The 27,994-nt window shown below is 46.4% G+C and overlaps 1 protein-coding gene and 2 pseudogenes across 2 annotated transcripts in view; 1 reads left to right on the top strand and 2 right to left on the bottom strand.

Annotated features, from left to right (window-relative positions):
• Positions 1–9,944: 9,944 nt before the first annotated feature.
• LOC128118765 (dnaJ homolog subfamily C member 17-like) lies at positions 9,945–15,659 on the bottom strand (annotated as a pseudogene).
• A 616-nt stretch (positions 15,660–16,275) lies between these two features.
• Positions 16,276–18,369, bottom strand: LOC128118764 (uncharacterized; annotated as a pseudogene).
• A 4,058-nt stretch (positions 18,370–22,427) lies between these two features.
• Positions 22,428–27,994, top strand: part of Dcbld1 (discoidin, CUB and LCCL domain containing 1) — an 82,816-nt gene continuing 77,249 nt past the window's right edge. Inside the window, exon 1 of one of the 2 annotated variants that reach the window (XM_052751343.1) lies at positions 22,428–22,732. Coding sequence is in view for 1 of the 2 variants with exons in the window: in XM_052751342.1 (XP_052607302.1) it covers positions 23,217–23,301 (85 nt within the window). In the remaining variant the exon portion in view is untranslated. Of the gene's footprint in view, positions 22,733–23,098; positions 23,302–27,994 lie in introns of those variants that run through there. The other variant, XM_052751342.1, reaches the window with a different exon arrangement.

The following is a 27,994-nucleotide window of genomic DNA, read 5'->3' as shown; positions in this document are numbered from 1 at the left end:
TGGCTGTGGAATAGTAGACAGCTGCCCTCTCCTCCGAGGGTTCCCTGTGGTCCACCTGTTTTCCTCTGGAGTCTGCAGCTCATCTTAGCAATTCATGTTTGCCCACCCAGGCTCAGATATTTCTCACAGTGTTGCTGAAATCCTAGCTCAGAGACAATGATGTGCTAATCTAGGAAACTAGGAGAGAATACACACTTTCTGTTTGTTGGGTTTCTTCTTCTGATTTGGTTTGATTTGGTTTTTGTGAGGCAAGTCTCACTTTTTCCCAGACCAACCTAGAACTCACTCTGTGCCCAATGCAGGCCTTGAACTTGTGATCTTTTCACGTCAGCCCCTCGGGGGCTGGGATTACAGATGTGCACCACCCCCTTTGGTTTACAGATTCAAGTTCTTCTCTTTTATTGTTGTGAAGAAATATGCTCAGAGTTTTTTATTTGCCAGGACAGCTTGCGTCTTCTCTGAAGGCACTTCTTTACATCCCTTTCTCGTTACTGTAACTAAACACCTGATAAAAGGCAATGTAAGCGAGAAGGGGCTTCTGCTGGTTACATTTGTGTGTGTGGAAGGAATGCGGCTGCATCTCAGCATGGCGGGAAAGACACGGGTAAAGAATCTGGAGGCCAACTGGTCACACTGCATCCGAAGTCAGAGAGCAGCGTGACCAAGAAGCAAGACTAGGCTATGAGACCTCGAGGCCTCCTCCCAACCACTTCCTCCAGCTTTCCCGACCTTCCCAAACACGGTTTTTCAAAATTCCCAAGTTTCTTCTGAGACCCGAGGTAACATCTTCAGCTGTGAACCCCATTCAAAGGGACATACATATACCAACAGTTCTCAACCTGTGGGTCACAACCCCTTTGGGGGTTGAGTGACCCTTTTACAGGGGTCACCTAAGACCATTCATAACAGTAGCAACATTATAGTTATGAAGTAGGGACGAAAATAATTTTATGATGCAGGGAGGTCACCACAGCAAGAGGAACTGTACTAAAGGGCCGAAGCATCGGGAAGGTTGAGAACCACTGACGTATACGGTCCTGGCATCGGAGGCACCAACAGGAGCAGAAGACCAGCTGGTCACTTTGCACTCAGGAAGCAGAGCCAGGTTAAAATCTCCAGGCTGGCCTCAACCTCACAGCAACTCTCCTGCCGTAGCCTCCAGAGTACTGGGATCACGTGTGTGAACCACCACACCAAACTTGTTTTGATATTCTAAGTGTCCACTTGTAAAAGTTCCCGTGTTCCAATGTACGTGGCGTGCAGACCAAAGGGGGCCCTGTGGGGAGAGGAAGGGGGGCAGAGGAAACAAGAGCAGACATGGGGGTAAGAAAGAAGATGATGTGTGTTTTATCTCACATGCAGCTCTAGACCTGAAGGTAGGAGTATGTGTATGTACGTTCAGTGTGAGAACAGAAGGAGGACCACTAAGAAACGGCACCAGGAGGGCCAATGGGGGGACGGGAGAGGGCAATGGGTAAAGAAGGATGTGCAAAATCTAATGATGTATACACATCAAAATATCATAGGTATGCCACAGTAAAATTACTTTTTTGTTTTCTTACAGGGTGTCTCTGGTAGTCCTGGCTGTCCCAGAACTAGCTTGTAGACCAGGCTGGCCTCCAACTCACAGAGATCCACCTGCCTCTGCCTCCCGAGTGCTGGGATTAAAGGTGTGCAACATCACGCCTGGCTAAAATTCCTTTTTAAATGACAAGTATTTCTTGACCTGGCGGAGGCAGCCTTTGTTTCCACCCCATCAGAGCTACTAGAGGCCAACATGGGTTGATTTTTTTTTTTTTCCTACAAAGAAAAAATATAAGAAAGTCATCTGCTCTAGCATTGCTGGGCAAAAATATACAGCTACTACAAAGAATGTTTTTGATGGGTAGATACGAATTTGGTGGGGGGAGGGCTGGAGAGATGGTTCAGCTGTTAAGGGCACCTGCTGTTCTTCCACCCGGGTTCATGTGAATCCCACCTGGGTTCAAATCCAGCAACCACAGGCAGCTCAACACTGTCTGTAACCCCAAGAGCTGACATGCTCACACAGAAGTACCTGCAGGCAAAACACCAATGCATACAAAATCAAAGTAAATACACTGAAAGCAGAAAGAAAGAACTTTGGGGAAGGTGAACTGTGCCAGGAATGCTCTGCGAACCAAGAAAAACTGGCCCAACCAGCTTCTCCTGTGCAAAAGAATGGTATCAAGGCGTCTAGTCACACAGTTCCTCAAAGTGCATGCTCATCACAGATTTTAAACCAAATTGTATCCGTATTTAAATTTTCATTCGTATGATGGTCAGCACATTGATGATATAGTAATTACACACAGCTAGCAATGTCGCTAAAGCAAAAACCAAAGCTATGCTTTGGAATCACTGCAAGAACTCACTCCAAATGGTTATCTGGGGGAAAGGAATTAGAAAGATATGTCTGGCTGTGGTGGGTCACACTGTGATCCCAGCTTGAGCTACCCTGTCTCAAAAAGGGGAGGTGGGTAGAAAGAAGTCTACTTCATTCTTTGTGTGTGTCGTTGTGTGTCGATGCATAGATGGTTTTTGTTTTGTTTTGTAAGATTTGTTTTTATTTATATTTGTGTATTTGTCTTGTGGATATATGTCGTGTGTGTGTGTGTGTGTGTGTGTGTGTGTGTGTGTGTGTGTGTGTGTGTGTGTATTGGATTCCCTGCAGCTAGATGGAGTGGCCTGAAGTGGGTGGTCTTATTCTCGATCAGTCGGATTAACACTTGCAAGTTAAGAAGCCCATTATGTACACAAGGTCGACAGTTCAACCTCACATTGGGTGCGAGCAGTCCATGTACCAGAAACACCTGAATTCCACTAGTGTCATGTCATGATTCAGGATTTTAAATTCTGGAAATTGTTGTTGATTTTTTAATTCAGCTGTCCATTCTTGGCTGTGTATATATGGCTTCATCTTAACATCCCGTTCTTCTCCACATCCCTCTGTCAAATGCCAGTTTACTATTGCGAGGCGTGAGCTTAGTTACTCTTCAAGAATAACTGTTTCAGCTGCTGTTCCATTGCACATCAGAAGCCATCGGCCCACTGCCTATTCAGCTGCCTTCGAAGAAAAGGGCACTGTACCTTTTCCAAATTGCGAAGGCCACTTCAGGGATGGTGCCATATTGTCCTGGCCTCAGAAGATGCCTTTTGATAAAGCCATAACCACACTCGTTTTGGCAAGAATCAGTAGTCCTTTGTTTCATGTCCTGTCTGTCCATTTTGTCAGCAGTTGATTCAAGGATACTTTGTTGTCCAGTGGCTAACTTTTGCCACAATGAAAGTTAACTCCATATGCAGTTTCTTCAATGCCCATATTTTCTCTGAAGTTGATTGGTACTGCCAGGAGCCGACATGTCTCATAATCATAACAAAAAAGAAAAATTTTCTAAGTTATTAAAACATTTTAAATGCCTACTTCACAAATGAGTCTGTCAGATATGCTAAGCCTATAGGCTGAAGATGATGCCCCAACACTGTGGAGAAACCTCAGGTGACTGTCCAGGCAGCTGGCTGTTTCTGTCAACTCACAAATTTTTTGGAAGTTGCTTGCATGCACTTTCTGTTTTTATTTTTGTTAGCTAATATTATTTCCTTCTTGGGTCTCTGAGGGAGTTGAAGATTAGTTAGTTATAGTTGAAGGTTAGTTAGTTATAGTTGAAGATTAATTAGGATAGAAAGTGAATTAGATACATTTTGGACTTAACAAAATAGGATAGATAATGAAATTATTTTCTCTGAATTTGTCAAACACAAATGGACTAGACATTGTTTAGACATTTATTACTTGTATATATTGTATATAGTCATTGTACTTTTGTATATAGTTTTTCTTTTGTTAGTTATAACCTTTTTCTTTTTTTTCCTTTTTATTAAAATAGAAAAGGGGAAAAAAAAAAAAAAAAAAAAGAAACAACACAAATGGGGGGGGGCGTTGGGGGGAAGGTGAGGGGGACGGGAGGGGGGAGAACAAGGGAATCCGTGACCAATATGTAGAACTGAATTGTATTGCAAAATAAATTAAAATAAATTAAAAAAAAAAAAAAAAAAAAAAAAAAAAAAAAGTACAAGTATTTCAAAAGAAAAAAAAAAAAAAAAAAGAAGCCCATTATGTTAAGCCCCCATACTTTACAAAATGTCTCTTTTTCTTTTTCTTTTTTTTTTGTTTGTCTTTTCAAGACAGAGTTCTGGAACTCACAGAGATATCCCCTCCCATCCACCCCCCCTCACCCCCCCACCCCCACCCCTGTCTCTGTCTCCCGGGTGCTGGGTGCTGGGATCAAGGTGTGCACCACCACTGCCTGGCCCAAAAATAGGTTTCTATTTAAGAATCAGTTTCTGTTTCTTAAATCTGATGTAACCTGCAAAGCATGTGACTCCATTTACACGATGTTCATCCTTATCTTCTTTCCTTGTATTTTTCTAACAATCTCTAACAGCCGATTCTCTCACCCCTGTACACACGCTTAAAGCTGTTAATCTTTTACCTCTCCCCCTTAAAAGGGACCCCACAAGGCCTACAGGGGCTGCTCTCTAAAATCCTGATTTAGAGGGAGACAGTTGGCTGGTTAGTACCAGGTACAGCTCTAAAATAAAACTTGCTGTAGTTGAGTAATTGTGGATCTGGTCTTTCTCCGTGTGAATTTCAGGTTAAACAGGAGTTGATTGTCTCCTTCCCCGAAGGTTCCCAGGATCGAACTCAGATCCTCAGGTCCGGTGACGAGCACCTTTACCAGCTGAGCTTCTCATCCCTGTCTGTGTGCAATGTGGTGTGACCGTTCACATAATGTAATCAAGCAAATGAGCTTGAGATCAGCCTGAGCTACACAGTGAGAGACCCTGTGTTCAAAACAAAACAAAACAAAGCATTAATATAGGCCAGGTGTGGTGGCAGGCGCCTTTCATCCCGGCACTCTGGGGGGCAGAGGCAGGCAGATCTCTACAAGGTTGAGGCCAGATTGTAGACAGAGAGAGTTCCAAGCCAGCAAGGGCTACACAGTAAGCCCCTGTCTCAAAGGGGAAAAGAGAAAAGAGAGACCCAGAAAAAAAACAAAACAAAATAATAAAATACATATGCCACAAGTTCACAGCATTCTGCATGTTCAATACGGCTTCAGCACAATGGTTTCTTTCTTTTTTCTTTTTTTTCTTTTTGGTTTTTCGAGACAAGGTTTCTCTGTGTAGTTTTGGTGCCTGTCCTGCATCTCACTCTGTAGACCAGGCTGGCCTCGAACTCAGAGATCCGCCTGCCTCTGCCTCCTGAGTGCTGGGATTAAAGGCGTGCGCCACCACCGCCCGGCCAGCATAATGGTTTCATGGAAGATTTTCTTTTTAATTTTTAAGATTTATTTATCTTATTTTATATGTGTGAGTTGTGTGTGTGTGTGTGTGTGTGTGTGTGTGTGTGTGTGTGTGTGTGTGTGTATGCACCATGTACATATCTGGTGCCCCTAGACCTAGAGATCAGAAAAGGGCATCAGATCCCCTGAAACTAGAGGTTGGTGTTAGGTCTTAGGCAGTTCATATAACCAGAAATGAGCTCAAACTGGGCCTAAGTCAAAGCCAGTATTCCTCAGGAACTTGTGTAACAGGCTTCTGCCTCTGACAGAAGAGACCTGTGGCTCCATTGACCTGTACCTGTGGTTGCACACTGAAGTCTATGCTAGCCCCCAGGCTCCCTCAGTCCCTATTCCCAAGAGCATTTCAAAGCCCCCATGCTAGCAGCCTGGCCCCTCTCAGCTGCCCAGGCTTCCCTCCTACTAGATTCTCTATATAATGGCAAGGATGCGCGCGCGTGCATGCACACACACACACACACACACACACACACACACACACACACAAAATGTGCACGTGCGCATGCACGCACATGCTGTATGGGTACTCTCACTATTCCCTATTCTCTGCTCTCTCTGCCTTCTCTTATTGAGATAACCTTGACCAGGTCCAGTTTGCTTTCTTTTCTCTGTGCTCTGGACTCTTCCAGATGCCTCTGGATATTTCCTCTCTTATTCACAATTAAAACCTACCCGCTAACTGAGCGGTCACGGGGGCAGCTTTTTCACCGCATGCCCTCACACACAGTTGGGATCCAGCCAAAGTCTTCTGTAGGAGCAACAAGTGCTTAACTGTGACCTGCCATCTCACCCGCCATTCCTTCGTTATTTGTTTGAGTCAGGGTCTCACCAAGTAGCCCCAGCTGGGCCTCAAACTCAAAGCAATCCTAATGCCTCAGTCTCCAGAGTGCATGATTACAGGGTGTGCCACTACCTGGCTTAAGAAGGCAAGACTCTATTTGAATCAACTGCGTGAGTAAGGGATTTTAGAAACAACTTGGGCCAGGCAGTGGGGGTGCAAGCCTTTAATCCCAGCACTTGGGAGGCAGAGGCAGGAGGATCTCTGTGAGTCTGAGGCCAGCCTGGTCTCCAGAGTGAGTTTCAGGACAGCAAGGGCTGTTACACAGAGAAACCATGTCTAAAAAAAAGAAAGAAAGAAAGAAGAGAGAGAGAGAGAGAGAGAGAGAGAGAGAGAGAGAGAGAGAGAGAGAGAGAGAAAGAAAGAAAGAAAGAAAGAAAGAAAGAAAGAAAGAAAGAAAGAAAGAAAGAAAGAAAGAAAGAAAGAAAGAAAGAAAGAAAGGAGCCACTTTGGAAGCCAGGTGTGGTGGTGCATGTCTATATCCTGCACTTAGGGTGCCCCCAAGAAGACGAAGAGTTGAGGCCAGTCTGGGCTGCATAGTGAACTTGAAAGTAGATTCCTGTGCTGCTAAGTTTTTGTCAGGTTGACACAAACTGGAATCAGTTAAAGAAAGACCCTCAGTTAAGGAACTGCCTCCATCAGACTAGCCTGCTGGAATGTCTGTAGGGTTTTTTTTCTTGACTAATGATTGATGTGGAAGAGCCCAACCCATTGTGAGCCGTACCACTCCTGGACAGGTCCTGGGCAGTATAAGAAAGCAAGCTGAGGGGTTGGGGATTTAGCTCAGTGGTAGAGCACTTGCCTAGCAAGCACAAGGCCCTGGGTTCGGTCCTCAGCTTCAGAAAATTAAAAAACAAAAACCAAAAAAGCAAGCTGAGCAAACCATAGGGAACAAGCCAGGAGGCAGCATTTCTCCATTCCACAGGATCGCTACTTCAGTTCATGCTTGAGTTTACCCTGCCCTAACATCCTGCACTGATGAACAGTGCCATGGGAGTGTTAAGCCAAATAAATCCTTTACTCCTGTGGTGGTTTGAATAGGGATGGCCTCCATAGGCTCATAGATTTGAATGCTTGGGCATTATGGAGTGGTGCTACCTGACAGGGATTAGGAGGTGTGACCTTGTTGGAGTAGGAAGTGTGTCACTGAGGGTTTCGGGTTCTAAATGGTCCAACCAGGCCCTGTGTCTCCCTTTCTTCCTGCTCCCTGTGTATCTAAATGTAGAATTCTTAGCTTCTTCTGCAGCACCGTGACTCCGTGCATGCCACCATACTGATAATGGACTAACCTCTGGAGCTGGAAGCCAGCCCCAATTAAACACCTGTAACACGAATCTTAAAGGGTCTCAACAATTCCTCAGCTGATCTTGTTTCCTCAAACTGGAAGCCTCTGAGTCCGAATTGATCTCAGCTGAACTGTTGCTAAAAGTCTAAAAGCTTAACAAGCCTCTAGTTCCTGGTCCTCACGCATTATATACCTTTCTGCTTCCTGCCATCACTCCCTGGAATTAAAGATATGTGTCATCATGCCTGGCTGTTTCCAGTGTGGCTTTGAACTCACAGAGATCTGAATGGATCTCTGCCTTTGGAATGCTAGAATTAAAGGTGTGTGTGCCACCATTTTCTGGCCTCTATGTCTTATCTACTGGCTGTTCTGTTCTCTGACCCCAGATAAGTTAATTAGGGTGCACAATATCACCACAAATATCTTCCTTTATAAGAGTTGATGTGGTCATGGTGTCTCTTCACAGCAATAGAACAGTGACTAAGACACGTCCCCAAGTTAATTTTGGTGTTTTCCTTCAGCAATAGAAAGCAAACTAGACCACCACCATAATAAATGAGCTTGGGTTTATTGTTGAGATACATCTTAAATAAAATTAAATCACACCTAACTTATTAAACAGGATAAGAATTATGTGTGAATTCTCAAATACCTGAAGTTAATGATTTCAAATGTCATTTTAGTTTAAATTAAAACAAACAAACAAACATTTGATGACAACCTAAGGCTGGCACCATGGCTTATGTCTATAATCCCAGCATTTGAGAGGTGGAGGAAGGGAAATCAGGAATTCAAGACAATCCTTACCTACATACCAAGTTAAATGCAAGGTTAGGCTACATGAGACCCTGTTTCAAATAAATCTGCCTAGAGATGCAGCTCTGTTGGTAGAATGCTTCCCTAATGTGCACAGGGTCCTGCGTTCCAACTTCAGCAATGCATAAACTGGGTGTGGTGGTGCATGTCTGTAACTGATTTTAAAAAACAGTTATTGAACATATGCTGGGATGTAACTCAGTAGTAGAATACTTGCCTAGTATGTTCAAAGTCCCAAGGTTCAAGCCCCAGTAATGAGAGAAAAAAAAAAAAGCAAACCTTGATTTCATTATCCTCTTTGGTACTCGGGATGTATTTCAGATGGTAAAGTGCCCTCTTAGCAGCAGGCAGGAAGCCCTGGGCTCAATGACCAGTACCACGGAAACTGAGGATCATCGAGCGTGACTGCAATCTCAGGGAGAGGCAGAAGAATCGAGAATTCATAGTCATTCATGGCTGTAGAGTGAGTTTGAAGCCAGTGTAGAAGACATGAGACTCGTCTCAATCAGTCAATCAATAAACAAACAAATACACCAGCAAGGGACAGTGTGTTAAGAGTATAATGAGTCACCAGGCAGTAGTGGCACACGCCTTTCATCCCAGCACTTGGGAAGCAGAGATGCGCAGATCTCTGAGTTCGAGGCCAGTCTGGTCTACAGAGTGAGTTCCATGACAGCCAAGGGTACACAGAGAAACCCTGTCTCGGAAAAAAAAAAAAAAAGGAGGAGGAGGAGGAGGAGGAGGAGGAGGAGGAGGAGGAGGAGGAGGAGGAGAAGAAGAAGAAGAAGAAGAAGAAGAAGAAGAAGAAGAAGAAGAAGAAGAAGAAGAAGAAGAAGAAGCAGAAGATATAATGAGTTAAATATGCTGAGTGGAAATCACCTTTGCCCTGGTAGGACATCAGTCATGTGCTGTGGAGACCCTCCATAATTGCTATGGGGTTTTAAGAGCTCTGGTTTTATTGGTTTCTTCCACTGGCCTTTGTTCCCATGCTCCCAGCATGTCCTTTTTACTTGTTTAGAATAACACACCCTAGTCACATAATAAAGCAGCTAGGAAACCCTGACAATTGGCTTGTTTGATCTGTAAACTGGGTTGCTGATTGGTGTTTGTGGCTTATATGTAAAACCAGAGGCAGCAGCAACTGCTTTCCTGCTTTCGGGGAGTGATAACATGATCTTAACCATTCACCTGATGTCGTGCCTTCTGCTGAGTCCAGGATGTACCCTGATCCAGGCAGGGAAGACAGTGGGGGAACCAGTCGTCAGTGACGACATAAACTCCCTCCAGGTTATTTCTGCTCTGCACACCAATGAATTTGACGGTCCTAACACATAGTTCTTATCTTCCTCACCCAGGGCTAAGCAATAAAATAATGGCTTCTCCGGGCGGTGGTGGCGCACGCCTATAAACCCCAGCACTCGGGAGGCAGAACCAGGCGGATCTCTGTGAGTTGGAGGCCAGCCTGGGCTACAGATCGAGATCCAGAACTGACACCAAAACTACACAGAGAAACCCTGTCTTGAAGGAAAAAAAAAAAGAAAGAAAGAAAAAGAAAAAAGAAGTCTTGAAAAGAGAACACAAATATCCAGACAAATGCTTTTTTTTTTTTAATAAAAAAAAAAGTTTATTGGTGATGATTCAGAAAAGGGTGTAGGGTGGGAAGGCTGGAGCTGGCGCCCCAAGTGAGCTGACCCTCATTTTCCCGCTGCTTCTGGGCAATCAGTTGCTGGGCACTTGGCTGCCTGACGCATGCGCATCAAGACGAGACCCTCATAGTCCCTTTCTGACAGCACTGAGCCCTTTGATAAGCCTTGGTGCCGGGTTCCACTGTGCCATGGGGCTGTCCCTCCAACCAGGAACTCCTCGGAGGGTTGTCCACCAGGCCCACTTCATTTCCGCGGCCCTGAAAGTGGCAAACTCCTCTATGGCATGGTCTGCCTTCTTTCTGGAAACACCAGGTTGAGAACCTCCCCATACTTCATCAAAAGCCTCAGGAGGACGTGTCTGGAGTAGCCACCTTGGGACTCACCCTCCTTCTTGCACGTCCACTTTAGTTTGGGGGTTCCTTTGCCGTCAATACTTTTCCTCTTCCTCTCAGCCTCTGCTCTCGGTCCCGGCGGATCTGCTCCTGGACCAGCCTTTGCGGCTGCTCCAGCTGACGGGGAACCCTCTTCTCGGGGGCGTGCGATCTCCTGCTCCAGTGTTGTGCTGCTCAGGCTCTCCTCTTCCTCACTCCCCTGGGCCCAGGCCTGCTGCTCCCGGGCCTCCAGGTCAAGCCTCACTTTCTTCCTCTTCTCATCCTGTCTCTGAGTCCTCTCTGCGGCCTGCTTCTTGGCTTTTCTTGTGTTTGTCGTATGCAGCCCTGGCTGCAGCATCCGTCAGTACCCCCAAGGCCTGGGAAAGCTGGTGGAAGAGTTCAGCAGCTCTGGGGTTGCCTGGATTTTTGTCTGGGTGGCAGGACAGTGCTTTAAGCCTACGGGCTTTCTTCGCCTCTTTATCTCCTGCCTCCTCCTCAATGCCAAGCAGCTCGTACAGATCCATCTGTAAGAGCTCCTTAGTTACCGCCACGGTTCTAGCCCTGACCGAATTTGTCTTAGTCAGGGTTCTCTAGGGTCACAGAGTTTACGGAATGAATCTCTCTATAGATACATAAAAATAATATATTGGAATGACTTACAGGCTGCAGTCCAAAAAGGCATTCTGAATGGAAAGCTCAAGAATCTAGTAATTGTTCAGTCCGGAGAGGCTAGGTGTCTCAGCTGGTCTGCTGGGATCTCAAAGAAGGAATGAATGTGCTGTCTGAAGTTCCATTATATAGTATTCCAAGAGAAGGTGTGGCCCAGATTAAAGGTGTGCCTTCCAGCCTCAAGGTCTGGATTAAAGGCGTGTGTTGTCCACCCTCAAGTTCCTGATCAAAGGTATACTGCCTTCCTGCCTTAAGATCTGCATCACAAGTGTGCCCTCCATTTCTAGATTATAGTCCATTCCAGATATAGTCAAGTTGACAACCAGGAACAGCCATCACAGAACTGATTTTTTTTTTTTTTTTTTTTGAGACAGTCTCTCTAGTAGGCCAGGCTTTCCTGGAACTTGCTATGTAGACCTGGCTGGTCTTGAATGCTGAGGTCTTTCTGTCTCCACCACCAGAGTGTTGAGATCCTGAGAGCTGGCCCTGAGGTATGCTGGAGAATTCAGCCTTGTGATGAGGGAGGACACAGGAGAACTGGCAGGGTTGACCAACCCTACAGCTGCCCAGGCCCAGAACCAGAGCTATGACTAGGCCCGTCCCAACATCCACCCCATCTATAATATTTTGGAGCATGTGAAGGGGCCAGTCCTTTAGACCCAAAGCTGCAAGATCTCCACAACACAGGGCAACAACAGGATATCCAAGAGGAGTCCCAGTGAGGACCCAACATCCATAGTGTAGCAACGCCCACGTTACTACCCGTTCACCATGTCCAAGCGAGGGGCTGAGGATTAAAAAAGAGACAAGACAGCGGGTCATTCGTCTCAGTAGAATGCCCTTTATTGAAGGAGGGAGGAGGCCTTAAATAGAGACTTACAGCACAGTGGACGAACCTGGGAGGGCAAAAGTTCGCTACAGCTGTTTTACATTCTAGCATTACACCAATATGCAGGATACGCAAACAAGGAACCTTCGGTAAGCTGTTTAGGAGGAAGGAAACTGGCAGGGAATTAGCACAGGGAGGACATCTGATCAAGGTCAGCAAGCAAGGCAACAGCTACCCAAGGAATGGGGGCCAGGGCCCAACACCATAGTAAAACAGAAACCAGACTCTGCAATGAACACTTGCAAGTAAAGATATATGGACAAAGGGATTTACTCTGTGACTCACTGGGTCACCTTGCAGCTTCTGTGATGAGATTCCTAGTTTTTCCCTTTTTTTTTTTTTTTTTTCCTTGTTGTTTCCCTCTTAGATCTTGTTTTGTTGTAGAGGGATTTCAGGGGCAGGGGTAGAAGGTGGAAGAGAAGGAACGGGGAAATGAATGGAATCAGGATGCATGATGTGCAAAACACATAAAATAAATAAAAAGAACATTAAAAGAAAGATGGGGGCCCAGTCTATCATGGTAGTCTCTGGCTCAAGGATGGGAATCCTGGGGAGACTCTCCAGCTGCAGGGCAGATCAAGGTGGCATCTCTCCAGCAGTCCTAAAAACGTGACAGCCGCGCATTGCACTTGATTTCTGCTGATAGACTGTCCAGTGGGTGTCCTAGAGTTCTAGTCCTGGGACTGGACTAGATCTTGATCAAGTGAAGTCACAGGGTTCTGGTCATTATGTGCAGTCTTGGGTATAGTGTCCTCCTGACTACTTTTACAATAGTGATGGCTTTTTTTGGTTGTTTACTTGACTACATCTGTAAATAACTAAAACCCCAAAACAGAGGGCATACCTGTGAGGCATTTTTAAAATTATTATTCTCTCATATATTATATCCAGACTGCAGTTTCTCCCGTGTCTTCTCCTCCTATCCCCTCCCCTCACCTCCTTTCATCTTCTAATTACTCCTCCTAGTTTCCCTTAAGAAAAGAGCTGCCTCCCGGGGATATCAAACAAATATGGCTATGAAGTTGTGGTGGAACTAGGCACTTCATTAGGTGTCAGTACCAGAAAGCTGAGCCACTGTTGTGTAACAGCTTCCTCCAAGACTGATTCCATCCCGCAGGGAAGCTCCTTAAGCATGAAGGTCAACAACTCAAAATGACTTCAGGAAGTCCCTGAAACTCATCAGATTCACAAAGCCATCCCTGTCAGATTAAGCAGCAAAAGCTGCAAAGAACACTCTCAGACAATCCAAGGGTCTTGGGAATCTTGTCAAACAAGTACTGTTATTTGGGGGCTAGGCTTGGAAGAGGAGTATATGAGAATCCTGAGGTGGTCTCACTAATGAGGAAGGTGATTGCTTAGGAGAGGGACACCGGTATCTTAACATGTTGCTTCTCATCACGGCAGCTGGCAGCGTCTCTCTCCAATGCTTTCTTTTTTAAAAAAGATTTGTTTATTTATTTATTATGTATACAGTGTTCTGTATGCATATATGCCTGCAGGCCAGAAGAGGGCACCAGATCTCATTATAGATGGTTGTGAGCCACCATAAGGTTGCTGGGAATTGAACTCAGGACCTCTAGAAGAGCAGTCAGTGCTCTTAACCTGAGCCATCTCTCCAACCTCAACAAATGCATTCTTAACAAAATACAACAGAAACACTCATGTCAATTATAATCCTCTTTACTACAACTGGTCATGTGGCCTTAGCTGGTATTTCCTCTGTTGCCCATTCTATATTTCCTCCACCCTCAGCAAGTACCTCAGCAGGTCTTGGCTTTTTTCCTGGAGAAGTGACCCATACCTTCATTCCTGAAGGGTCTGCGCCTTTTGTCATCCTGCTTAGATTCAGTTGTTGTAGCTTCCCATTGACTTTATTCACAGGACAAGGTAGAACCAAAAGATACCCTAAAGGATCCTGGTCATTCCAGACATAATCTTTCTTATCTCCATTGTGGAAAAGGAATCCAATTTCCCCATGGTAATCTGGATCAATCACCCCTCCTAATACTGTTAAATCTTTCTTAGCCTGTTGGCTTAAGGGCATCAGAAGCCCAAAGTGGCCAAGGGGAAGTCTGAGCTTCCAGTTCAGTGAAATGTTTGTTGTGGCTACTTGCAGAAAATCCTACTCTGGAACCAAAACTTCTAGGCCAGCAGAACTTAAGGTCATAGGAACAGGAAGAAGAAACTATCACTGGGGGTGATAGTGAGTGGAACTATTTCTTTTTCTACTCCTTGATTCCTGGACCTGTGGATCCTGGCTATGTGTCTTTTGTTGTTGTTGTTTTGTTTTTTTAAGACAGGGTTTCTCTGTGTAGCTTTGCGCCTTTCCTGGAACTCACTCTGTAGCCCAGGCTGGCCTCGAACTCACAGAGATCCGCCTGGCTCTGCCTCCCTAGTGCTGGGATTAAAGGCGTGCACCACCACCACCTGGTTCTGGCTATGTGTCTTAGGGTTTCTATTGCTGTGAAGAGACACCATGACCACGGCAACTCTTACAAAGAAAACCTTTAATTGTGGTGGCTTGCTTACAGTTCAGAGGTTCAGTCCATTATCATCATGGCAGGACACAACGATGTGCAGGCAGACATGGTGCTGGAGAGGTAGCTCCTACATGATCATCATGCGGGGCAACAGGAAGTTGACTCCATGTCACACTGAGAGAAGCTTGAGCAAGAGGCCTCAAAGCCTGTCCCCACAGTGACACACTTCCTTCAACAAGGTCATACCTACTTCAACAAGGCCACACCTCCTAATAGTGCCACTTCCTTTGGGGGCCATTCTCTTTCAAACTGCCACACTATGGGAGACAACATACCATATATTGGATATTGATTCAAATCACATACCACCTTCTGGGGAACCCTACTCCAGCCCTCCAGACTGCTGCCACCTAACTGGCACTGTAACAGTGTCTTCAAATGACTATTCCATAATTCTATCGGGCCCACTGCTTCAGGATGGTGGGGAACATGGTAATACGAGGGGATTCCATGACCGTGGGCTATGGTAGTTTGAATGTAATTGACCCTCATAAGTTCATGGGGAGTGGCACTATTAGGAGGTATGACTTTGTTGGAGTAGTTATGGCTTGTTGGAAGAAGTGTGTCACGGTGGAGGCAGGCTTTGAGGTTTCATATATATGTATGCTCAAGGCACGCCCAGTGTCTCAGTTCACTTCTGTTTGTCTACAGATCAAGATGTATTGCTCTCAGCTCCTTCTCCAGCACCATGGCTTCCTGTACACTACCATGTCCCGCCATGATGATAATGGACTGAACCTCTGAAACTGTAAGCTATCTATTAAACGTCTTCCTTTGTAAGAGTTGCTATTCTTCACAGCAATAGAAACCCTAAGTAAAACATGACCCAACCGTCACATCTTCTCTGGGTATGAAGGGAGTTCCTTGGTCAGAAGCAATACCATGTAGAATGCTATGATAGTGGATAACACATTCTGTAAATCCACATATGGTGGTTTTGGCAGAAGCTTTATGTGCAGGGAAGGCAAATCCATAACCAGAATAAGCATGTACTCCATTGAGGACAAAACACTGCTCTTTCCATGGAGGAAGTGGTCAACTTGCCACCAGGGAGCTGGCTGGTCACCCCAGGGAATGGCGCCATTTCCAGGGCTCAGTCTTGGTCCTGCAGTTGGCAGATCTGGCATTCCGCAGCAGCTGTAGCCACATCAGCCTTGGTGAGTGGTCCATGTTGTTGATGCCATGCATAGTCTCCATCTCTGCCACCAAGGCCACTTTGTTCATGGGCCCTTTGGACAATGACAGGGATGGCTGGGTGAAGAGGCTTACTGTCTACAGAATGGGTCATCCTACCCACTTGATTACCGAACTCCTCCTGTGCTGAAGTCACCTTTGGGTGAGCATTTACTGGGACACAGATATGTCCACATCCTTCACCAATGTGGAGAGATCTGTCTACATCCTTACTCCCGTAATGTCTTTCTCGCCAATTTTCCAATCACCCTCTTTCCACGTCCCTGACCATCCGGCCCATCCATTGGCTACAGTCCATGAATCAGTGAATAATAACACATCTGGCTGTTTCTCCTTCCAAACAGTTCAACCACGTGTATTGCCTGAAGTTCTGTCCACTGTGAAGATTTCCCTTCGTTGTTGTCTTCCAGAGTTGGCCCAGAAAGAGGTTGTAATGCTGCATGCAGCTCCGTCCACTTCTGGGTGCTACCTGCATAATGCGTTGAGCCACTGGTAAACTGTGCCCTGGTCTTCTCTTCTTCAGTCAACTATAGGTGCAGAGAGCATTGGAACAGGAGTAGAAACCATAGGCATTGGGCAAATTCTTCACGTAACTTGATGTGCCTTCACGACCTGCTCAGGCCTGATCATATATTTGGTTGGAGCCTCCTGCTCTCCCCTACACAACCCAGGACACCCCGTTCCCATCTCTCTCCCCCCCCCCAAACCACCGCCTACTCAGAGAGTCTCTGAACAAAGGAAAGGCACCAAAAGCCCAGCTCACATTCTCAGCGGCTACTGCAGATTCCTCCCCTGAAGTCGCCAGTCAGCCACCTGAGTCCTTGCCTAAGCACTCAGCTTTTGACCACACTTGGGCACAAACTGAGCTTAACTATCCTGTCCTGGCTTGGGCACGCAACGTCTCTGGCCTCATTCTCTGAGACCAGTGAACCCACCCAGGAGTTGCTTGCAATAAACCCGCTTTTATACTTTTCCAATTCAGCTTGATCTGGCTGACTGCATCAGTGGAGAAACTTATTATTCGGGGCAAAAAACCTATTAATATACACCACGTCCATTTGATAATGGTTTGCTGCTGTGCGTGTCCTACTTTATGACTCAGTGGGTCAGAGAACACCTAGCTCATGATTGGCAGGTCAGGTTGCATGGTAACTTGGTGGTTCATTGTCAAACATTCAGTTTCTACCAAGACCCAATAGCAGGCCATGAGCTGTCTCTCAAAGGGAGAAGAGTTGTGCGCAGATGATGGTAGCACCTTGCTTTAAATCCCAAAGGTCTCTTCTGTGACTCACCGATAGGGGCCTGGCAATGTTCCCAACAGCATGCCTGTCTGCCACCGGCACCTCAGGTACCATTGCATCTGCTGGATCTTATGGTCCAAGTGGTAGAGCAGTCTGGACTTGTTGAGGAGCCTTCTCCTGTTCCAGGCCCCACACAAAGCTAGCAGCTTTGTCATTTAGTATATGGTCTGGAGTAACACACCCCAGTGAGGAATGTGCTGTCTCCAGAATTCAAACAGGCCCACGAAATGTCTTTCCTGGTGGTGGGGAGAGCCAGGCACAATAACTTATCCTTCACCTCAGAAGGAATGTCTCCTGCATAGCCCCCACCACTGGACACCTGAGACTTTCATGGAGGTAGAAGGCCCTTGAATTTTGGTTAGATGTATTTCATCCTAGAGCACACTAATTGTGGCGGTTGGAAAGAAAATGGCCCCCATAAGCCCATAGGGAGTGGCACTATCAGGAGGTGTGGCCATGCTGGAGTAGGTGTGGCTTTGTTGGTGGAAGTAAGTCACTGGGGTGGGTTCTGAGGTCTCAGATGCTCAAGCCAGTCCAGGTGTCTCACTCTCCTCTTGCTGCCTTCGGATCCAGATGTAGAACTCTCAGCTACCTCTCCAGCACCATGTCTGCCTACATGCTGCCATACTTCCCGCTATGATGATAATGGACTAAACCTCTGAACTGTAAGCCAGCCCCAATGAAATGTTTCCTTATGAAAGGTGCCATGGTTACGGTGTCTCTTCACAGCAATAGACACCTTAACTAAGACACTATTATTTCTTCATCATCTTTTTTACTTTTCTATGACTGTGATAAGACACCATGACCAAGGCAACTAATAAAAGAGAGGGTTTATTTAGGACTTACAGTTTCAGAGGGTTATAGTCTGTGGTGGTTTGAATGAGAATGGTCCCCATAGCTTCATTTATTTAAATACTTAGTGCCCAGTTGGTGGAACTCTCTGGGAAGGATTAGGAGGTTGACCTTGAAGAAGGTTACAGCGGGGGGGGGGGGGGGGGGGGGGGGGGGGGGGTCCAAAAGTACATTCCACTCCCAGCTCACCTGAGGTAGACAGAACTGCTACATGTTTCAGATAAGTTAGAGCATGTGCTATACTGCTCCCACAATGGCTAGGCATCCTGCAAAAATAGCCGAGGGTGGGGGCCTTGAGGCCAGCAGATTCCAGAGCCTAATCAGAAAGCACCAACTTAGTACTGAGCACTAAGGCAGACCTTTCCTCAGGATGGAGAAGAGGGTATATAAGGCTTACCCTTTCCTAAAAATAAACGAGCTTGCTTGCAGTCTCCCTGAGTCTGTGTCATTACCTCTGTGTCTTCTCATCCCCTGCCCCCAGGGGCTAGAGACCTCACCAGGCAAACAGCAACACTCACCCCCACTGCCTTCTGCTTTTGGATCAAAATGTAAGCTCTTAGAGCTATTACTCCAGTGCCATACATGCCTGCCTGATGCTATGCTCCCTACCGTGATTGATAGTCATGGACTCTAACAAGGACATTTATTTGGATAAATCTGCGAAAGTAGGAGGCAGAGGCTATATGCCTGCCTGCCTATCTCTCTACCTCTCTGCCTATCTATCTATCTATCTATCTATCTATCTATCTATCTATCTATCTATCTATCTGAATGGATGAAAGGGCTGATAAGATGGTAATGGAGACAGGAGAATCATCCGGAAGGTGGGGAGAGTCAGCTAGCCTGGAGTATCGAGAACAGCTGTAGAACCAAAGCTCGAGTGTCTGGACTGAGAAAGAAAAAAATTAGAGGGTAGTGTTTTCCCACTGTAAGCTATAGCATTCAATAGTTCTTTCCAGACCTAGAAGACACAGCTTTCCAGTGGCTATCGACAACAAGCTGTTTTGATTTTATTTTTTTAATCAACAGGGAAGCTCAGTGTGGTAATATACACCTATAATTTAAGCACTCGGGAGGATCAAGAGTTCAAGTCATCCTTATATACACAGCAAGCTAAAGTTTAAGGGCAGCACAAACTATAGAGGATCCTATCTCAAAATCAGAACCCTAGGACCCTATTTCTGTCCAGGCTTGGCAGCAGGAGATAGATGCCTATAAGGTTTCGATTTTATACCTCAGATCTCATCTTCATAGTCATGGAGTCATACTCAGGGTCACTCAAGGTTAAGGATAAAATTGATTAGGTCATCAGACTGAACCAAAATCTAGTTTGAAGTTTTCTAATTACTTTAGAAACATATTGAGCTTGTAATTCTATTTAATTTCTCTTATTTAAGCAAACTAGGACATGTATACTATATACACAAATAAGGTATGCCCTTACCTGCAGCTGTGTATTATAACGGGCTAAAAATATATAAGCACAAATTGCAATAAGATACACAAAATAAACAGTGCATGGCAAATAGAGGGATTGGTATGTCAAAGGCTGATGAGAGACTCCTTCCTGGGACCCTTCCACACTTCACTGTGGGAGATGTCCTAGTGACTACTGTTTTCATTAGAGAAACTTGGTTGGAAATCCCATAATATATTAGCTTTGAAAAATTAAAATGAAGGGGCTTAAAAAAGGGCTCGGTGGTTAAAAGCACGTGTTGCTCTTATAGAGAGTTCTGGTTCAGCTCCCACCACCAACATGGCGGCTCACAGCTATCAGCAACTCCAGTTCCAGGGGATCTGACTCCTCTGACCTCCTTAGGCACCAGGCATGCACACAGTGTATACATATACATACATGCAGGCAAAAGACTCATACACAAAATAAGATTTTTTAAAAAGATTTTAGATTTATTTTTTTATAGTGAAATCTTAGAATTAAAACAAGCATATATTCTTGATGGAAGAATTTGTGTTTTGCCAGGCAGTGGTGACACATGAGTTTAATAAGCCCAGCACTCGGGAGGCAAGAGGCCAGCCTGGTCTACAGAATGAGTTCCAGGGCAGCCAGGGCGACACAGAGAAACCCTGTCTCAAAAAACCGAAAACCAAACCAACAAAAATAATTGTTGTATTTTGATATATATTAACTTAGTGAGTGTTTACTTAATTTTATGGAAAAATGCAATAATGTGTACATGTTTATATTTGTCAGTCCATCCTACTGAGCTACAGTCCAGTCATTCCTCCCTCCGTCTCCTGTCCCCTCCCCCTTTTTGGAATCAAGGTCAATGTTGAGATCAGACTAGGCACTACTTTAAGTTAAGTTATTCTTACAGTATGAAACAGTGAGGTTTTTTTTTTTTTTAGGCTATGCATTGCCGCATAAATCTCTGTTAAATTTTTTTTAAAAAAGCTTTTAAAAATGATGTATTTTCATTCTATGTGTATGAGTTTGCCTGCATGGATCCCAAGTGCTGGGACTGCAGACATGTGTCACTACACCTAGCTCTGTCTGCTCTTTTTTGAGACAGGATCTCACTCTACAGCCCAGGTTGTCGGTAAAGTTCTGCCTTAGCCTACAGTGGGATCATGAGCCTGGATGACATGCTTGGCTACCGAGTTTTTTCTAAGCTTGTGGGAGTTGGCGCTCTCCTCTCAACACGTGGGTTCCAGGAGTTGAGCTTGGGTTCTGATGCTGGCAGCAAGCACCTTTATCCACTGTCACTGGCCCCTGTGGTTTTTGTCATGGAGACATTTTCTTTCATATTCAAGGAAGGGATTGGTATAATGGAAGGCGGTGGGGCCAGTTGGTCTTTCTGAATCCTCCTTGCTGCCGGATCCTAATTCTTCCCTTAATCCGGCTGAGGACTTCAGTGTAGAAAGACATGACTATTCATAAAGTATTGACTGAGACGGAAAAGGTCACCAGAGCTCACCTGACTCACCCAATGAATTCCTCCTCACTGGTCCACAATGCTCCTGATTGTCTTCGCTTCATTCACAGTCCACAGAGGCAAACCTGTTAGAGCCAGCCAGCAGCTGTCCAAATTCACTTTCTTAGAAACAACCTGAAAAGGGAAGCTGTGGCCAGTGAGATGGCTCAGCAGATAAAGGATCTGCTGTCAAGCCCGAGTGACCCCAGTTCAATCCTGGGGTCCTGCAACAGTGGAACGCCAGAAGGAACGCCCACAAACTCCCTCTAACCTCCACACGTGCGGACCTACACATATGCACAAAACAAACGAAAATGTGATTTTAAAATTTTAATTTAAAAGCCCGTTGTGGTGGTCAAAATTAATCTCAGCACCTGGGAGACGGAGGTGGCTATCTGTGAATTCCAGGCCAGCCAGGGCTACACAGTTAGACCCTGTCTCAAACAAGACAATTTATATATAGGTTTTTCGAGACAGGGTTTCTCTGTGTAGCTTTACGCCTTTCCTGGAACTCACTTGGTGGAGCAGGCTGGCCTCGAACTCACAGAGATCCGCCTGGCTCTGCCTCCTGAGTGCTGGGACTAAAGGCGTTTGCCACCACAGCCCGGCAACAGTTTATTTTTTAAAAGGAAAGGTAACAGGGAGAGATGAAGTTAGTAAATGGTAACTTTTTATGGAGTGTGTGAAAAGATAGTCGACATTTCCATGAAAGTATATTTACTTTTGATTTGAGCATAAGCCTACTATTTAAGTACCTCGTTTGCATGCTAAATCCTTATATACATATTTATTTCCTCTCTATGACAACCAGGAGAGTTAACCCTGAAGGCAGGAGGATCTGTCCCAGTCAGAGGCTGGCCCTGGGACTCAGATCTGAGCGAGGCTTCACTTCGAAAGCTGGAATTCTTTCCTCTAAGATTGCTATCGTGGAGAGTGCAAAGTCCACTGCCAAATCTCACTTTAAATCTCAAAAGTTAAAGTGTAAGCCAGGCAGGATGGTGCGGACCTGTATTCCCCTAACTCAGAGAGGTAGAGATAGAAGGATCAGAAGTTCAAGGTTAGCCTCCCAATACTTATCAAACTCAAGACCAGCCAAGGATACTAGAGAAGTTCTCTCAATACAAACAAGAAACCTCAATCCAAAAAAAAAATTATTATTATTTTTTAAGGCGAAAAGTTATACATACCTGCCAGCGTAGGGTTGGAGCTGGGGAGTGGAGAGGATTCCAAAGATCACGTGGCCTTGGTGGGGCTGACATTCCTCAGGGGCCTAGTCGCCCTTCCCTCTAGGTGTAATTGAACCTCTATGTGTAATAATTCCCAGCGGCCGCGAGGTGGTGCTCGAGCTAGCGCTAAGGCTGTGACCCCGCAGAGGAAGGTCGGGGGACCTAATGGGGACAGTCACTAAAACGAGTATTTACCCTCTCTCTGTCCAGTTTCACGGCCAGTACCCCAAGGGAACTCAGCAATAGACTCCCGACTCTTCAGCGGCCCATCCTGCCTCTCTCAAGACTTCGCCATCACCTCCGAGAGGTGGATCAGTCATTGCTCGGCACGAAGCTTTGGGGACTCTGAGGTCACTAGAGTTTAAGCATCTCTTACAGGCCCTCCTCTGCACAGAGGTTCCCACTTCTGGCCAGGCACCCACCTGCCTGCCGAGCCCCGGCCAAACCGAAGGTCTACTCCTCGGAACAACCTGGTCACGAACTCAGTTCTCCGCCCTTTCACCCTCGGGGGCAGCACTGCTCCCCGTAGCCCTCTGGCCATCCATCAGATTAGATGATCTCCCCGAATGTGCTCCAAGGACACCCTCGGCGTCACCGATCGCCATTGGTACTGAGCGGTTATTTCCAAGTTCTGCAAATGCCGCGTGGATTTTACGCGCCCAGACGACGAGTAGACAGCAGAGCTAAACCACGGAATGAATGAAAGAACAGAGAGACAGACAGACGGAGAGACAGAGACAGACAGAGGGAGAGAGACTATGGATGGACGTGAACTGGATTTTTACCAGGTACCGCCATCACCCCATCAGATGTGGGGTGCCCTGCACCGCCTTGGCGGACCTCCAAGCCGGGTGGAGCCGACCAAGTGCCCGAGGGGCGGAGTCTCAGCGAGCCGCCCCGGCTCCCGGGCGGGCGGGCAGGCAGGAGGGCCTGCGCGCCAGGTGAACTTTTGATTTCCGTGTTCACGTGGATCGGGGCAGGTGGCGCGCGCGGGGAGGGGGGTGGAGGTGTGTGGGGGGGGGGGAGAGCAGAAGGGGGACGAAACCAGGCGCTCCCCTTGAGCGGAGGCGGGTGGCTCCGCGGGTCACCAGGAGGAGGGGGCGGGCGGGGCGGGGCGGACACGCCCTCTTGCGGGCGCGGGCGGCCCGGAGGGATCGGTGCCGGGGGGCCCGCGCCGCGCCGGGGCCGCGGAGGAGGCTGCCCCAAGAGGGCAGCGGCGGCGCGGGGACGGGCCGGGAGGTCGATCCTGCGGGTTTGGAGCCCGGCCGGGCCATGGGGGCCGGGGCCGGTGGGCCGGGCGTCCTGGCGCTGCTGTTCGCTGTGTGCGCTCCGCTCCGGCTGCAGGCGGAGGAGCTGGGTGAGTGACCGCCGGGACCGGGGCTCCGGGAGGGCTATGGGCCTCCGGGGCAGCCTGCGGCGGAGCAGGCGGGCTCCGCCAGGCCGGGGATGGGCTGAAGTCAGCGAGTGCATTCCGGATCGCGCCCCAGGAACTCCTTCCTTCCCCCCACAAACGAGCACGGCAGCTTGGCGCCTGTTCCCCGGCTGCCTGCGCGGTGTCCCCGCCCGGCCACTTAGTTCCCAGACTTCCCGACCCTGGCGGCGGGTGCGAGTGGCCTGGCTCTGGGTGAGCACCCCGCCGGCTCCCGGTCTCTGGCTGCATCGGGGGTGCTTCTGCGAGGCTGGCCGGGAGCAGGCTGCAGACGGGGGTCCCCACGGCCTCACGCGTGCCCGGCTGGAGACCCGAGTTGGAAGCTTGCGGCTCGGGTTCCAAGACGGTGTTTGAGGGAGTCGACTCCGGCCCAGGCTGCTTTTCCTCGGTAGCTAGCTGATCTGATCGTTGGCTTCCAGCGCCACCGAATTTACTCTCAGTCTACCAGATTAAAGCAGGAATCTGGTTTCCCAGCCCTCCGTGGCTCTGTTTCATTAATCTGCGTTAATTAGTTCTCCTTGGATAGGAAGGGCCAGCTTTCTGCCGGGTTTTTTTTTTCTTTCTTTTTTCTTTCAGTTTTTATTTCTGTCCTCTCCTGCCTTTTTGCTCCTCTCTAACCGGAGTTAATTAATGGCGGTAAGTTTATGTAGAAATCTTGGACAACCCTCCCTCCCCCGCCCCCGCTGTACTGTCTGGTGAAACAGAAATCAGAGTTAATCTGGTGAAACAAGCATCGAAGTTAAACCCATCGCTGGAACTTTTTCATTGAAAAATGTACTCGTTCACCCAGACATTCAGCATGTTGATAGTATTAAAAACACAAAACAAAAATATACTGTAGCACAATCTGAAAGTGTGTTAAATTTGCAATGTATAAGGTCTTATGAATGCTTTATAAACCTACTGTTTTGTTTTTCCGGGCTGGGGACCCCTGGGCAAGGCAAGCCTTCCACCAACGGAACTATATTCCAGCCTCTGAATGTTTTAAATGTTGAAAACACTTTCTCAAGTCGATGTTTGAAAATGTAACGTTTAACATTTATTTGGGGTGGTTTTTTTTTTTTTTAAGATTTATTTTTAATGGTGTGTATTTGTGTCTTTGTTGGGCTATATGCATGTGAGTGCAGATGCCAATGAGGCCAGAGGTGTCTCATATCTTAGACCGGGAATTACTGGCAGATGTGAGCCCCTGGGTGTGGGTTCTGGGAACCAACCTTGAGTCTGTTGCAAGAGCAATATGTCCTCATAACCGTTGAGATATCTCTGCAGCCCCATTTAAAACTTTTCTAATTTATTTATTGTTATTATTATTATTTGCTGTTTTGAGACAGGCTGGCCTGAAACTCATATGTAGCACAGACTACTCTTGAATTCGTGACAGTCCTTGTAATGCCTCCTAAGTGCTGGGATTACAGGCACAAACCACTACATCCAGCTCACTTGGTTGTTATATTTTGTTTTTGACTTTTGCTTATTTCTTTCTTAGAATTTCACTTTGTTTTAAATTATGTCTATGAATGTGGCTCTGTGCGTATGAATGTAAGGACCAATTGAGGCGTGAGGGCAGAGGCCACGGATCCCCTTGTGACTGGAGTTGTGACCAACTGTTCTGGGTGCTGGGAACTGAACTTGGTTCCCGGCAAGAGCTACATGATCTCTTAACTGGTGCAGCCCATTCATTTCTTTCTTTCTATTTTCCTTTTGGTTCGTTCGTTTGAGACAGGGTCTTTTGTAAACTTCCTGCTTCAAACTCACTAGCTAGCCTGAACTCCTGAGGCTCCTTCCTCAGCCTCCAGTGCTGGGATTACCGGAAGTAGAAAAGGCACCTCTAAAATTTGCACATCTGTGATGAGTCTGTCTCACAGCATGACCTCCACATGAAAATGCTTACCTGGGCTAAGGGAGCATTTTAGAAGTATGATTGGTCAGGTTCTTACCCAGCCTCACAGTTTAGAGCTTGATACTGTTGACTGTGGGAAGAAGATGCTGTCATTAGGGTTAGTGTGGCACACGCTCTGTAGTTAGGATTTTAAAATGAATGAGTACTGTCGAGGTGTGGAGGTGTGCTCATCTAGCTGAGGCACTTTGGAAACAGGCAGGAGGATTGCCTCCAAGGCAGGGCTAGCCTGGATTACATAGTAAATGCCAAGCCAGCCAGGGCTGCATTGCAAGACTGTCAAAATTGAATGAATGAATGAATGAATGAATGAATGAATGAATGTGGGTATTCACACACAAAAGGTAAAGCCAGGGCTGCATTGCCAGACTGTCAAAATTGAATAAATGAATGAATGAATGAATGTGGGTATTCACACACGAAAAGTAAAGCCAGGGCTGCATTTCCAGACTGTCAAAATAACAAATAAATAGATAATAAACAGATACACAGATAAACAAATTAGTGAGTGAATGAATATGGTTATTCATATACAAAAGGTAAAACTTAGGTTTGAGATATTTACTAAAAAGGACTTAGGAATTCCAATGATAAGTGTTGTTGTTTTTTAGACACTAATTTTTTTTATTGTCTGTGCACACATGTGTGAGATGAAAGAACAGTTTACAGGAATCCTTCCACCAGGTGGATTCCAGGGATCAAACTCAAGGCCTCGGCCTTAGCAGCGAGGACCTTCACATTTCACCAGCCCTGTTTTTTGTTTTTTTTTTGGTTTTTTTTTTTTTTTGAGGCAAGGTCTCACTCTATCCCCGAATGGCCTGGCGTTCCCTGTGTAGCCCAGTCCGGCCTCAGACTTGCTATGTGACCAAGAATGATCTTCCGGTCCCCAGCCTCCCGCGCCTGGCTCCCTATTGACTAGGACTGTCACCGGCACATCTGGCTTCTGTGAGTTATAAAGTAGTTCTCACATCTGTGGGCTTCCAGACTCCTTGGGAGGACAGTTTTCAAGCATTCATAAATGTAAACCATCCTGCTGACTTTAGGTCTGGAGATCTGCTCCAGGCTCTTAATGTATGGAGTCGGATAGTGTCAGGAATGAAATCAGTGCTCTCGAGGCTCTCTGGCTCACTAGCCTGTCTTTCTTGAGAACTTACTATACTTAATTGAACCTTTTGTTCATGCAGTATGAGACTTCCTGGTTCCCCAGTCTCCTGGACCTGCCTGGCTTCCAGTATCTGTGGAAGCTTTGCAGCTACAGCCCCCTCATTTTATTTATTCTAGTTTTTGTTGTTGTTTTGTTTTGTTTTGTTTTTTTGACAACAGGGTCAGGCTGTGTGACCCTGGCATGCCTTTATAGCTCAGGCTGGCCTCAGATTTGTAATTCCTCTGCCTCAGACTCTAATGTGCTAGGATTATAGGCATGGGCCACCACACCATGTTTCCACCAAAATAATTTATGATGCTGGACAATGACGTTATTTGAATTTTTGTGCTGGGGTCTGGTGGCCTCATAAGGCTGCAGTGACTGTTTTATATGGCTGCTGTTTGTCTTTGTGGCGCTTTTATTCTGTTTCTCGAAATCTGTCCATCCTTCCCAGTGTGCTTGCCCAGCACCGTTCCCTCTTTTGCTCATTCCCTGGAGTCACTCTGCTTAGGTTCTGTATTTCCATAAACTTCACATTTTTTTTTTCAAGACAGGGTTTCTCTGTGTAGTTTTGGAGCCTATCTTGGAACTCGCTCTGTAGACCAGGCTGGGCTCGAACTCACAGAGATCGAGCTGGCTCTGCCTCCCGAGTGCTGGGATTAAAGGTATGAGCCACCACCGCCCGGCATTCACATGATTTTTTACTTTTTAGTAATATGACCTATAGCTTGCTCATTTCTATTGATTCTCTTTGTATCAACTTACTTGGATTTGGTCCAGCAGCTTTATTACCTTGATAGTAGTTCTGTAGAATAAAATGCCCTTAATTCTTTTTAAGGTATTCTCCACTTCTTCGACAATTTCATAAGTGTGTGTGATGTGTTTTGATCACTTTCGCCCCCCTGGCCCTGTCTTATTTTCCTCCCACCACCTCTGACCCCCTTCTTTTCCCAGCCAGTTACCCCCTTACCAGTTTGTTGTTTTAATCCACCGAGTTAACTAGGATTGTTTGCATAAACCTAGGGGTGGGGTTTAGTGGAGATGGAGAATTTACCAGTACCTACTGAAGAAAAGTGACTTCTCTTCCCCAGCAATTCACCGGCCAGTAGTTCCTCAGTTAGGGATGGAGCCTCTCTGTTATCCATCACAGAATGTGTATGGCTCACTCTCAGGCAGGTCTTCTGCGAGTTCCGGGGGGTGACACCCCTGTCATGTCCAGAAGCAGTATTCCACGACCCTTCCCCATCCTCTAGCTCTTACATTCTTTCCAAAATGCCCTTGATGGTTGTGGTGGGATCTAAAAACCCTGATTCTCTTCTCACCAAAATATGTGCATATGGGGAGTACAGATTTCCTCCTGGTGATTTAAATAGCCACAGAAATGAAAACAAGCAGTTGATACTTTGAAGATCAGCTCCTGGATGCTTACAGAGTGCTTTAAAAACCACTTCCCAACTCTTGGCTTATTGCTGTTTGAAGGTCTAGTCTTCATCACTAATTTATATTTGGGTAGACATGTGACCTGCTGATATTTGATGTTTTAGGTAAGTGGCTTTTTTAAAGAAGTAAGTACAAGTTTA

The sequence above is a fragment of the Peromyscus californicus genome, unplaced genomic scaffold (assembly GCF_007827085.1).
Source record: "Peromyscus californicus insignis strain IS unplaced genomic scaffold, ASM782708v3 Scaffold_22__1_contigs__length_63687245, whole genome shotgun sequence".
Taxonomy (NCBI): domain Eukaryota; kingdom Metazoa; phylum Chordata; class Mammalia; order Rodentia; family Cricetidae; genus Peromyscus; species Peromyscus californicus.
This window is presented reverse-complemented; position numbering and strand designations above follow the sequence as displayed.